The sequence below is a fragment of the Drosophila arizonae genome, chromosome X (genome assembly GCF_054131065.1).
Source record: "Drosophila arizonae isolate 15081-1271.41 chromosome X, UAZ_ARI_1.0, whole genome shotgun sequence".
NCBI classification, from domain to species: domain Eukaryota; kingdom Metazoa; phylum Arthropoda; class Insecta; order Diptera; family Drosophilidae; genus Drosophila; species Drosophila arizonae.
In genome coordinates this window covers 30,323,711-30,337,133 of record NC_142927.1, presented here as the reverse complement: position 1 = coordinate 30,337,133, position 13,423 = coordinate 30,323,711, and the positions used below count along the sequence as shown (strand labels likewise).

Below are 13,423 nucleotides of genomic sequence, written 5' to 3'. Positions count from 1 at the left end.
TTTTCTGATTATCTATATGTATTTTATTTCGCCCTCTTTCTCTTTACCTGCTCTTTCTTATTCTTCAACACTACTCTGTTTTTTTTTGTTTGTTTGTTTATTATTCGAGTCGAATTCTCTTGGACCACACAATACACTCATCGTGCATTCATTTGCAGTTGAAACATTATTTTTTTTTGTGTCTAGACTTTAGCGAGCTCTGCTTACACATATGTGGAGCGTTAGTAAAAAAAAAAAAAAAAAAGATCAAATGAACATTTCCTTGTTATTGTTATGGTTAGATGTATACAAGCAGTAAGGAGCTAGTGTGTGGGTGGGTGTATAGGTGTGTGTGTGTGTAGGTTACTTAGACTTAGTCTATGGTTTTAATATAAAACAAGGGCTCATAGTTGACTGCATACATATACATCTATATGTAACTGGATACATGTATATATAGGCAGGTATTTGATTGATCGATGCAGGACTGCGACGATGCACGGCTTGGACCACAACAACTAACACAACAAATAGCACAGTTGGACACGGCCTATGCACACACACGCATACACACGCACACACACAGTGGGAGGCAGGCGGAGACAGTCAGACACGTTCCAGCTGCTCGCAGGATTGCGTTTGAGGCTTTTTGCTTTTGCGTTTCGCAGAACGGCCCGTCGTGGACTTGCCAGACGCCAGGGGCAGTTCCGTCTCAAATGGATCGATGGCTCCGAACTCGGCAATGCTGCCGCTTCTGCTGCCAGCTGGGGCCAGTTGATGATCGGACAGTTTGGTGTACTTTTTCTTGGAGCTGCGCGTGAACAGGTTGATTAATGACTTGATTTTGCCGCTTGACGAGTGCTGTTGCTGTTGTTGTTGTTCTTGTTGCGCCTGCTGGAGCTGGCTATTAGCGGCGGCGCTGTCAGGCGCTTCGACCGACTTTGATTTGGTGATGCAGCGCAGCTTCTGTTTCTGCTTCTTTGAATGCTTGGTGTCCTGCCGCTGTTGCTCGGCCAGCAGACACTCCTTCATCTTGACCACGTCCGGGTGGAGCTGAATATCCTTCATGCGGCGCGCCTGCAGTATGCAGCTCTCGTGGACTTGGGCCCCGTTCAGTGCCACATCGCTGGTGTCGTTGTCGGCGCGGTGCAGCAGATCGTTCCAGTCATCATCCTCATCGTTATCGTTATCGTTATCGCAGGAGCTATAGCTGGTGCCGAAACTGATCGATGCGATGGACGTCTGAGCATCGCTCACTGCTATGCCAGTTCCTGTGGCTGCGGGCGCCGTCTCCAATGAGGGGGAGTTCATCTGAAACGTCACCGAGCTCTTGCGCGATGTGGGGCAGTTGGTACGCGTCTGGCTGGCTGAGGTGTCGACGGTTGAGGACGAGTGCTCCGAGGAGCAATGTGAGTGAATATTGCGCTGCTCATCTTCCGCATCCCGATCATACTGGTCCTGGTCCCAGTCGTGATGCTGGTGCTGCACCTCCTCATCGTTGTCTTCGTCATCGTCATCGATGTCGTTGTCGCACTCATTGCTGTTCGGCTGTTGCCGAAAGAAGCAATGTCGCGGAAATTGGGAGCCGGACGCGTTCCGCTGAAAGCGACTCTCCAGCGCATCCTCTGCCATTTCGGTTCGCGCCTCGGTGAGCCGCGTGGCGGAGTTGTACATGGTGAGGTCGCCGCTCGACTTGGAGTTCACGCGATCGCTGCTGGCCAATATCTTCTTCTCCAAGCCCCGATAGAAGGCCCGATCGTACGTATTATTGTCGCCCCGCTCCAGCGTCGGCGGCGCCACGAGCGGCGACATAGCCGCCATAGCCGGCGGCAGTTGCATGCCGCCGGGCTGCACGACCTGGCTGTCTAGCGATAGCATCTTGCGGCCCACAGCGGGACTGTTGCCGAGGCTGCCGCCATACGGCGATCCGCATACAACCGGCGCCATCGCCACAGTGGAGGCGCTCGACTTGAGGAAGTGGAAGCAGCCCGTTGTGGGGGTCAGGGTGTCCGTTTCGGAGCTATCGTCGGGCAGCAGGTGGATCACATTGTTGTAGCCAATGTGCGGCAGATCCAGGCCATAATCCTGGCTGCGGGCGCGACCAAAAATGTTGGTGGCAGGCGAGCGATTCGCCATATTCTTATTACTGTTGTTGTTGTTATTGTGGTTGCTGCTGCTGCTGCTGTTGTTGTTGTTGTTGTTGTTGTGATTGCCGTTTAATCGAGGCGAGGCATTGGATGACATGATGCTGTTTGTATTAGTTTTGTGGTTGTTGTTATATATGTGATTACTGTTGTTGTTGTTGCTGTTGTTGTTGTTGTTGTTGGTATTGGTATTGGTATGCAGTATTAAATATGGCATACCTGTAGCCACACCAGCGCCAACCGCACCAATCGCCGCCACACTGCCGCCCAAGTACATGGGCGACGTGGGCGTCGAGCCGCCGGCAATGCTGCCCACATTGGAGCTGCCCAGCAACTGGGACGCCATGGCTGCCGTTGCAGGCGTCGGTGTGGCGCCCCCAGTGCCAGCCGTCGCAGCAGCAGCTGCTGCTGCCGCCGCCGCCGCAGCGTTCAGCAGCTTCTTGTCCAGATTGGGCGCACTCTTGCTGAACGATGAGTGCGTCGAGCTCTGTGCCGGCCATTCGGGCTGGCCGCCCTGCTGCGTCGGCAGCAGCGAACGTTCGCGCTGGTGCATTGTCGATGGACCCCAGGTCTTGTTCTTGTGCCCATCGGTCACTGCGAGCCACGAGCCACGAGCCACGAGCCCAACAAAACAAAGCGAAAACAAACCAAACACATAAAAAATAAAAAGAGAAAAGAGATGAAAATAAACGATAAATAAACCAATATTTACAAATCAATAATTAATACAAATCATGATTAGTTATAATAATCAAAATAAAATTCAACTTGAGTAAACTACAAATTTTGATTCATGCATTCAAATAGTTACAAAGAGAAAAACTGAAAATTAATGGGTGTTACACAGTCCATAAAACAGTTTATATAACAGTAAATTTTGTATTGGAATGTTAAGAAAAGATAACAGTAATCACAGTTCATATTTGTCAATAAATCATTTCCTTTCTCTATATATTTCAATTCATATTTCAGTTTGTGGATTTGATATTAATTTCTGATCTCTTGTAATATTAATGTTCCTATCCATTTTGCATTACACTTGATTTTCACTTAAATTCGAATTGATTAAATAGATGAAATTGGAGCAGTCTTTGGGGTTCTATCTCAAACAGCTTCACTCGAACTTCTTTCTTACTTACGTGTAACAATGCGCAGTCTGGAGAGGGAGGGCGATCCGGGTGGCTCCACCTTGTCGCAAACGGCCGTAATTGTGTGCCGGAATTCCGTTGGCAGTGATATCTGCAGCGGTTTCTGCAAAGAATATCCCAGTAAATATATGAATAAAGTGAAATGGGGTGAATGAATGAATCCATTGAATTCTACCTTTTTACTCTTTTTGGGCTTCCGTTTCGATGGCACCGGTACGGGCACAGTCACTGGTTGCATCATTAGCTCGCGTCCTAGTATATTCATTTCGCGTAGGCGCAGCTGCTTCTCCAACTCTTGCAGCTTATTGGCCTTCTCCATCTGCTTCTTTTGCATCAGTTTCAGCTGCTCCTCCTTGTTGCGCAGTTCCTAGGGGATGGGATCGAGCACATTTGGATTAACTCGAAAATGGGAATGGGGGTTTCAGTGCAGGGGCGCTCGGACTCAAAACTCGCAAATTTCTGGCAAATCCATGCAATTACATGTGATAGGGGGTGCGTGGCGGGTGGGGGACAAACTTAAAGCACACAAGACTCGAATAGTAATGACCAAAACAAATCGAATAACATCAACAGAAACGAAGCGAATTCGAAATAAAACGGAAACAAAATCGAGCAGCAAAAATGTTTTGCCCTTTTTTGGAACAAGGCGCGCTTACCTCTTCGATAGTTTGGAAACGCTTAACATGGTTTGGAGTTGGGTAACAAATATTGACGGAAAAATTTGATAGAAAAAAGGCGGTGAAATCAAATGATTAGACAATTTCGTTTGAGAGCTTAAGAAAGATAAATGTTTATGTCGAGATACAGAACTAAAGATAGATAGAGAGAAAGAATCCTATACGGGACCCCAAATAGAGAATATACAACGATATCGCTGCATATTGAGTATTCACTGGTTACCTTTTCTTTTTCGCGCAGATCGTGCAGCACTTCGGCGATCTCTTTCTTCCACAGCTCCTGCAGGTGGTGAAAGGATTCCTGTGGCGTTAACGTAAATTTCGAGCACGCGCTACTCTCCAGCTGCTCGATGATCTTCTTGAAATCAGGCCGTCTGTGCGGATCGCTTTCCCAGCAGCCTGCAAAGCACTAAATATTAGCATCGATTTTCTGTTGATAATTCGCATTGCACTCACTCTTCATAAGAGCGCCCCACGTTTCGGGGCAAGTTTTTGGTATCGGCAACGTTAGCGTATTGACGGCAACGCCATAGGCAACGGAGAGCGGATCGAAACCTTTGTAGGGCGTTTCGCCCGTGATCAGCTCCCAGAGGAGCACACCATAGCTCCACACATCCGACGATCTGCAATGGAATACGTATTTGATAAATTACATTTGAATATTGTCCACATTCCACATGGCGTCCACATACTTGGAGTACATGCTCCGGCTGATGACCTCGGGCGGCATCCAGGCGTAGGTGCCAGCGGCGCTCATGCACTGCGTGTTATACATTTCGCGTGCGAGGCCAAAGTCGGTTATTTTGAGCGTTTTATTATGCAGATCACTGCCCTCGATGGCCTCATAGATGAGCACATTGGAGGACTTAAGGTCGCGATGTATTATCGACATGGGCGCCTCGCTGTGCAAATAGTTCATGCCGCAGGCGATTTGTATCGCCCAATCGACGAGAACATCGGGCGGTATTTTGCCAGCGAGTATGCGATTGAGGCTGCCGCCCCGCGCATATTCCATGACCAGGCACAGCTTCGTCTTCAAGCAAACCCCCCGCAGCGCCGCGATGTTGCGGTGCTTTAGCGGCCAGAAGAGCTTGGCCTCCTGCAGGACATTGTCACGCATCCGCTGCATATCATCATCGCCAGTCTGATGGGCTATCTTTATGGCAACCTCCTCGTTGTCGTAATAGCCGCGATGAACTTTACAAAAGCCGCCGGAGCCAATCACTTCTTTGATGTCCAACTCCGACTCGTCGATTTCGTGCGGCAATTCTAATGGATCCGCGTCAGTCACAAAGTTGCGTGGAAAAACCCCAACCTGGCGAATGAATAAGCCCTGATGAGTAACTAATTACGTTTAACTATTAATTTTGCATATTTACCTTATCACCGATCTTGCCCGTCCACCAGCCCACGTCGCCGGAGACCTCGCTGTCCGTGGAGAGCACAACAACGATCTGTCCCCGTCGCAGTGTCAGCTCATCCTCGCCCTGTGCATCGTAGTCATATAGTGCCGTCCACAGGCCGCCATCAGCGGCCAGAGCTGCCTTATCATCGGCCAGGCCATTCGCGGCCGCAGCGGCTTCATCTGAGACATTCGCAGGTTGCTGATTGCTGCTGCTGTTGTCCACGTGCTGCTCCTCGCTGATGGGGAGCATGGCCAGTGCTGCTGCTCCTTGTTGCGCAGTTGTTAAACGAGTTGCCGTCGTCTGTTCTCAGTTAGCATTAAAAGCTCAAACATGGACGCGCGCTTCTTTAAAGAAACTCGAGCCCGTTCAACTGCAATGACGCAAAATCTTGATAAGCAAATGGAAAAAGCAAAAACTAAAACAACAGCCAAAACCAAAAACAAACACAAAAATAATAATACGAAGGCAGTCAACAACACGCTGCATATCCCCTCTCTACACCAAGCAAGCCCCCCTCTGCAACAGCCGCCACCACACCCACTTGGCAGCATGCGCGCGTTTTGTTGCTACTTACACAGTTCTGTTTGGCCGATTTGGCTGCACAGATTTCACTCCTTTAGCTGCTGCTGCTGCTGCTGGCACTTGCACTTGTCCCGCCCGCCCCCTCAGCCAAACGAACGCACGCACTGCGCACACAATAGAAAACAATCAGAGACAACACACGCACACACACTCACACACATGCACGCGCACGCACGTACACAAATACACTATTCCACTGGTAGAGCCAATAGCACAGCTCGCTGTCTTCAGCCTTTATTTTTAAAAGCTAACATCAGCTCAACGACGCCTTTAATATGTTTGATCAACTTTGAATTGGTCCTGTACGTATGTCCTACAAATATTTGACGTTTTTGTTTTTTTCTTGTTTTTCGTTTTTATCGTTTACGTGCGTGAGTGTATGCAAGTCTTTATGTCTGCTGTTTGGTGCTGGTTGGCTGTTTCGTTAACGTAACGTCGTTTTGGTGCTGCAATATGCTTGCCTCGATTTCGTTTGCCTAACGTTTGAGTTTAGCAGTGTATTGATTTCTGCTTTCGTGAATGTTTCTTAAACATAATAAAATCTTATGTGGAGAAAAACTTGCAGATAGAAATATTTCGACGGGCGATAGACGGCCGACACACAACTAGCAATAATGGCGGTCGGTCGATATGTTGGCACTGATACAGTGTGTTAAATAGCGCTGCGTCGCATTAACAGAATGTATCGGTCATTTGTGCGTCTCTATGTCTCGATTTTACGTTTACAGTTAACGGTAGACTTGTAAAAAAAGTGGTACCGCATATTCATTGTACCACTGAAAAACATACATACATGTATGTATGTGCTATGTGATTTTTGCATGGATAATATTTACATATAAATTGTAATTGTTAAAGGTCTACATAACACACATGTTATACAAACTGTTAAGCAGTATGATTGACAGTCTGAATATTTGACAATAGTCATATAATACAATATGCAAACGTTGAATATTAAAAAAAAAGGCCACGAAAAGTAAACATATAAAAAGCATCTTGAATTGCTACACAATACAAAATACATAATAGGCAGCTTCAGCTCCTAACTTATTTCAATGGAATGTCGCAACTTATTCTGTCTGGCAACTCTCCATTCCTCAAATATGCTGGCAACTCAAAACTGCTCAACAGTCGCGTTCAACGAAAATGCGGCAATACGAAATCTATTCAAAATTAATAGCTAAAGGAATATAAAATATGTTATTCATTGGCCAAAGCGATACTACTTATCCAGGTGTAGTCAAGCAGCTGCTGGCTGTGCTGTGTATCCCGGCAATACCGCACGCGCGCTCATGCTATTTTCATTTATGTCTCTCTTTCTCTCTCTCTCTCTTGGTCTCTCTCTTGACCCGTTGCTGTAGTTGACTTTGTCACTGGCTCGGCTGGTCCAGCGTCGGCATTAGCATTAGCATCCTCGGCTGCTGTTGCTACTACTGCTGCTGTTGGTGCCACTGCTGCGGCATTGACAGCTGAGCCAAAGTCCGTAAACCAGAATCAGAAACGAAGCCAGCGCCAGTGCACGGGCCACGGCAACGGCGGCTGCTGTACAAACGATTCGCAACGCTCAGTTCAGTTACGCGCAAGATTTCAACATAAATTGTAGCACACTTTAGTGCGACGGACGCGGTTAAAGCGGGCGTGCGCAGCAAAATTGCACGGCAAGAATCCCAATCAGTAACAGAAACGGAAACGGAACATCTTGTCTGAGTTGGTTCTGCTATTCAAATAATTGTCAACCGCTTTAATTTTTTGCTTTTTTTTTTTTTTTTGTTTTTGTTTTTGTTTTTTTATAACTTCTGCGAAGTTTGTTTTTATAACGCATATGACAAACTTAATTCGCTCATTCAAAAAAGAAATAAATAAAAAAATTGTTCGCACAAAGTCTTGCTACATTTGCAACGCTTTTATATATATATATATATTTTTTTTTTTGTGCTAAACGCGTTGCCATCGCAGCCGCCGCCACTAGATTTTTTTCTCGCTGCGTGCGTGCGTGTTTTTAAGTGTGTGTGTCTGCTTGACTGAGTGTGTGTGTACGCGTATACGAAAGCGTGATATATGTATATATTTTTTTTGCACTCTGCTCGTATGCCAAACAACAAGCCATGTCCATAAAAGCGTCATGTTAAAATAGCTAGAAATCGCAACAAATAAAACAAATTGCAATCAAATAATAATAAAACGAAAACGCACAACTCGAAAGAGTCCACGATTAGCCCGATAAGCTCAATCTTCAGTCAGCCACCCAAATACTTAGTCTAAGTCGATGGATGAGGAAGACGACGAAGCCAAGCATCAAAACGAAACGCACAAAGCTTACGGAACGAAACGTAACGTTAAATTTTTAAAAACAAAACTACAAAAGGAGCACAGCATCCAATTTTAGGGTAACCCAATTAAATAAAATTATTTATGTTAATATATTGTGTATATGTATATTATATATGTTATTTAAATTGAACTGTTTTTTTATTTTATTTTTTTTTTTATTTATTTAAGAATTTGTTTTTACTTTTTTTGGGAGATGTCAAAATTTACCAAATTAATGTACCAATACATTAAACGCGTACGTACACATACATATAAACATGAATGTGTATGTGTTTGTGTGTGCACATAAATCCACACAAATAGCTGTTGCCTGGCCTATAAAATGGCTACCCTAATGGTAGAAGCAGCGCTGTTGACGCTGGCAGCGTGGTAAGCAGCGCGCAAGAAGTTGAGGTTATGTCTGCGCCGCAAAACGTGCTTTGGGTTGCTGCTGCCCTTGGCATAAAATTCGGTGCTGCTGCGACTGTGATGGTGACGCGAGCAGCAAGCAGCGACGCCAGCCGCGGCTGCTTAGCCCTGCTTAGCTGGGCGTGCCAGCAGTATGACAGCCGCTGTAGTAGATGGCAAGCAAAATGCGATGCTTTCGTCGCTGCAGCAGCATCCTAACAGAGCAGTGCTGCTTGTCTTTTTGCATGTGTAAGTATGTGAGTGTATATATATGTATATATATATATATATATATATATATTCGTGTACGTCTGTGTGCTGGGCATGTCTTGTTAGCAGCTACTACACGCACACACACAAAGTTTTGGGCTCCATAAATGACCTAGCCCTATTTCTAGGCATTACGCTTTGTCCGCTGAGAGTCAACTGCTTGGCCCGCAGTTGCTGCGCAGTAGCTGCGCTTGGCGGCGTTTGCAGCGACGGCGATTGTGACATTTTCTTTTGATTTGTGCTCGAAGGATGTGGTCGCTATTCGTAGCGCTAGCCCTTTTCTCTGTCTGTGTATATACAAATATATATATATGCGTGTGTGCTCTTTTTATTGCTTCCTTTGCACATTTCACGAACGTTTTTCGTTTCCTTTAGATTGCCGAAAAAAGTGTTGCATACCCTGCAGGCTGACAGGCTGACAGGCACTCGAGACCCGGCCAAGCGGAACTCTAGACAATCGAGACAATTATGGGTCACACTTATTTAGCAGATAGTAGACAGCCTTAAATTTCGATTTTATCACTCGATTGTCAGCAACTAAAACCAAAATAAAGCCTAAGCGTTCAATCTCATGTTGGCTAAGAGCTCTCTCTCTCTGTCCTCTGCACTGCATGAAGCGTATTGTTCTCCAAAGTGTTCAACTTCCGTCACATCCCTATATAATATGTCAGCTCTTTGTTGGCAGAGACCATTCCGCATTGAACTGCATGTCAAATTTGACATGGTCTTTTAGCCATCTAGTCCTGACTTGCCTTGTTGTGTTTTGTTTAGTTTTGTATTAATTAATTCCTTGATGATTATCCTTTTGCCTGACTGTGACTCGATGTGAGTAATTTACAACAAAATAAGCTTTAAAATGGATTGGCCGTATTCAGAGATGTATTACAATTTTGATAGATTAATGTTTAGCTCAGCATATATTATATTATTTATTCAAAACAAAAGTTACTTAAATTTTGTATTTTTGTATACTTATATTTTGGAAATGTTTAATTTTGCAAATACATATGTTTACAAATAATTTAGCAAATTCTCGAGTGTTGAACGAGTGAGACAGTCTGTTATACCCGATTGAAAGACTATATTGTTTTGTTATGCTATTCTAAACTGATTTCCTGTGTATTCGTTAAACAATTGAAATATAATTTAACAATTTAAAGTATATTTTCAAATATTTGGCTTGAAATATTAGAATTGAATTTATTTATTTACATTGAATTTATTAACAACGTCGACTGATAGATAAATAAAATTGTAATATGTGAAGTGAGAACCAAATGTCAGGTACTTGGGTATTATACCGGACAAAAGACTTACTTTTATGGACCATATAACAATACAATTAAAACAAGTAAGAACGTTGCAGTCGGGCGTTACCGACTGCGGAATACTCATTCATATCCCACCACTAAGTTTCACTCGAATACTGTAGAAAATGCAGTTTTTCCCGATTTGCCACGCCCCTACTAGGCGTAGACACCTCATTTTTGGTCAGTTCCTAGAACGTGATAACGGTACCCTAACTACAAAGTTTGAATGATTACCCTCAAAAAATTACAGGGTATTTTTCGATATACCACGCCCCTAAAGAGGCGCAAAAAATATTTTTGGGTCATCGATAGAGGAGCTTACTGGTAACTTAACTATTTCAATTTGAAGCTTCTAGCTATTATACTTTAGGAGATATAAACTTTTGCGGTTTGCCACGCCCCTTGTGGGCGGAAACATATCCGACAAAACTTTTTTGTCTTGATCAGCCCGAGTATATAAACAAAATTTGAGGCCTCTGGCATCAATAGTGTCCTAAATATAGCAGAATTGAAAAAATCACTATATCTTCAGGTCCGATTTGCCACGCACCTAATAGACTTATAAATTCGTCTTAGACTTTATAGAATCATAACTTTTTTGTCTTGGGTGTTCAGCCCGAGTATATAAACAAAATTTGAGGTCTCTGGCATCAATAGTGTCCTAAATATAGCAGAATTTAAAAAATCACTATATCTTCAGGTCCGATTTTCCACGCACCTAATGGGCGTAGACTTATAAATTCGTCTTAGACTTTATAGAATCATAACATTAGCTGACGTGCAAAATTTCAGCGCTCTAGCTGTAAAACTCTTGAAGATACAGTGTTACCCGTTTGCTACGCTCCCAATGGGCGGGGATATCCCCGCCATAGCTCGTGGTCTTGAGTGGTCGACGCGGGCCTACATACCCCCTAGTGGGCGGATCGGGAAAATTTGAACACTATATAAATCGGAGAAATACACGAGTATATGTTCCAAATTTCAAGTCTCTAGCTTCAATAGCGCCGAAATATATTGCGTTCATACGGACAGACGGACAGACGGACGGACGGACGGACAGACGGACAGGGCTATATCAACTCAGCTCGTCGTGCTGATCAAGAATATTTATACTTTATGGGATCTGCGATGACTCCTTCTGCCCGTTACATACTTTTTCACAAAACCATTATACCCTAATTTCCCATTTTCAATTGGTTCATTTCAAGTACTAGAGTCTTGTGCTTTGGAATGTACACACATATTTACCATATGATTACGCCCTAAAAGTTTCATTAAGATCGTATGTCTACAAAAGAAGTTATTCAACAAATAAATTCTCATAATATTGCCCACACTGCAGCGCAGCCCAAGCGCAGTCGCTGCTTACTGCGCAGTTAGCAGAGCGCAGGCTTATGCGTGCGTGTGGATGCATGTGTATGTATGTGTGCATAAAAGAAATGCAGAATGATTAGAATATCAGCTTAGAGGGTTCAGGGTATCTCCTAGTCGAGCAGACTCGACTGGAGCCTTCTTACTTGTTTTAATTTATTTAAGCGTTGAATCCGTAGAATGCAATTGTAGTAGCTCAACAACACAGTTATAAAATTATATAAAGAGCCTAACTTTCTGATATGCACAGAACTTATTAATAATCGATAAAAATCCATTCTCCGATTTACCCTAACATCCCCTAGATCGAACTAAAGTCCACTCCAAATGGCTTCATAGCTCACATGCACATAGACATTTATATTTTTATACCCTGATTGGGTTTTGTTAAATGTATGTAACAGGCAGAGAAAGGCGTTACAGGCCCCATATATATATGTGTGTATAGATTTATTCATATATTGATTGATATACATATATTCATATATTGTCCCCCCGTGCATCCGTCCGAATGCATGAACGCATCGATCTCGGATGATATAAGAGATATAGGCTTGAAATCAGTGTATCATGCACGAGTTTGTTAAAAAACAAATCGATAACTACGCCCATTATTTTGTTATCGATTAAAAGGTTATCGAAAATAAGGTCTAAAATATTATAACCATCTTAAAGCTAGAGTTTCCAAATTTGAAGCATAGATTCGTGTATAATTTATAGAATTTAGATTCAATTTATAATCCACCCCGACGCCCCTGAAATCATTGAAAGGTAGTAGTCGAGCAGTCCCGACTGGAGCATTCATAATTGTTATATTTATATGTGTGCTGTCCTCTAGGCCTTAAGCCCTTAAATTTTAAATCTTGGGGCCAAGAGACTTATTTCCCTCTGCACGTGTTCCCCTACATAGATGTATGTATGTGTGGAGGATAGCTCTTACTATTGAAATAGCAAACTCTGTGGACTGAGGGTATTCGCTAGTTGGTCACTGCCGGCTAGACTGCATCACATTAATTTATAAATTCCTTTTAGCTGAACAATTTTTCGTTTGTTTCGTACTTTCAGCTTAGCTCTGCGCCAATACAGAGAATAGAATAGTAAAGTGGAATCAGTGGAAGCTGGTCATAAGCTCTTAGCCAGCTCGCAATAAAGGACAAGAAAGAAGGAATATAATAAGCAGATGAAGCGTAATTGATATGAAATAGAAAAGAACTGCACACTGACTTAGTCGAGCAGCAATTGTATTGCAAACATGTTTACAACAATAGCAGCGCGAATTGCAGCGGAGACGAGCTGATTACGCCGGACAGCGAAAGGAGCCAAAGGAGCGAACGCAGCTAGGGGTGCCAGTGGCGCCAGTGGTGCCAACGGAGCCCAAGGAGCTGCGCAATGCAAGCGAACAGCAACCGATCCACATTAAGCGCACAATCCTCCGGCACACCGTCGGCCTCAACGATATCCTCGTCGCAGGGCAAGGTAAGCGAGCCGCAATCATAGACTGAGTGACGGCTTACATTCTCTGATGAAGCTCTTCCAGGGTAGTAAAAAGTAGCACTGCACTTCCAACCTACACCACCCCCAATCAATCCCAAGTACACGCACACATACAGAGAGAGAGGCCGGCAAATGGCAGCAACAACAATGGAGCTCATCTACTTCGATTTTGCTCCCCAAGGAGCTGCCTGCCTGCCGCCTACCCATAAAAAAAAGCAGAGGCGAGATTTCAGCGTTAGGTTTTGCTTTTTGTGTCGCCTCGTACTCCCTTGCCTCATCCCCATCCCCTTGCCCTTCCCTTTCCCAATCGCCTTCCCCTCC

General features: G+C 44.2%; 2 protein-coding genes across 12 annotated transcripts in view; one reads left to right on the top strand and one right to left on the bottom strand.

Annotated features, from left to right (window-relative positions):
- Window positions 1-53: 53 nt before the first annotated feature.
- slpr (mitogen-activated protein kinase kinase kinase slipper) lies at window positions 54-6,611 on the bottom strand. Of its 4 annotated transcripts, none has more exons than XM_089475791.1 (9): window positions 6,500-6,611; window positions 5,328-5,724; window positions 4,641-5,263; window positions 4,405-4,571; window positions 4,172-4,347; window positions 3,928-3,948; window positions 3,447-3,638; window positions 3,263-3,374; window positions 54-2,717 (listed from the first exon to the last, which is right to left on the bottom strand). In XM_089475791.1, the coding sequence occupies exons 2-9, from the start codon at window positions 5,601-5,603 to the stop codon at window positions 586-588; spliced, it is 3,699 nt and encodes a 1,232-aa protein (XP_089331917.1). In that variant the 5' UTR covers window positions 5,604-5,724; window positions 6,500-6,611; the 3' UTR covers window positions 54-585. The 4 variants fall into 4 exon arrangements, with proteins under 4 accessions (XP_089331917.1, XP_017869216.1, XP_089331916.1 ...); XM_018013727.2 differs by having other exon boundaries at window positions 5,929-6,578; XM_089475790.1 differs by having other exon boundaries at window positions 6,398-6,578.
- Window positions 6,612-7,403: 792 nt separating this feature from the next.
- Window positions 7,404-13,423, top strand: part of sdt (MAGUK p55 family member stardust) — an 84,601-nt gene continuing 78,581 nt past the window's right edge. For 2 of the 8 annotated variants that reach the window (XM_089475773.1, XM_089475772.1), the window contains exons 1-2: window positions 7,409-8,326; window positions 12,674-13,084. In XM_089475773.1, the coding sequence (XP_089331899.1) occupies window positions 12,998-13,084 (87 nt within the window). In that variant the 5' untranslated portion in view covers window positions 7,409-8,326; window positions 12,674-12,997. Of the gene's footprint in view, window positions 8,327-12,673; window positions 13,085-13,423 lie in introns of all 8 variants that reach the window. The other 6 variants (XM_089475770.1, XM_089475769.1, XM_089475771.1 and 3 more) reach the window with 6 other exon arrangements.

Bases quoted from the DNA above. Each gene is read 5' to 3' on its own strand.
- slpr (XM_089475791.1), bottom strand. From the start codon at position 5,603: ATGCTCCCCATCAGCGAGGAGCAGCACGTGGACAACAGCAGCAGCAAT. The intron at 3,949-4,171 runs GTAACCAGTGAA...AACCATGTTAAG, and splicing joins ATCTGCGCGAAAAAGAAAAG to CGTTTCCAAACTATCGAAGA. The intron at 3,639-3,927 runs GTAAGCGCGCCT...CCCATCCCCTAG, and splicing joins GTTTCCAAACTATCGAAGAG to GAACTGCGCAACAAGGAGGA.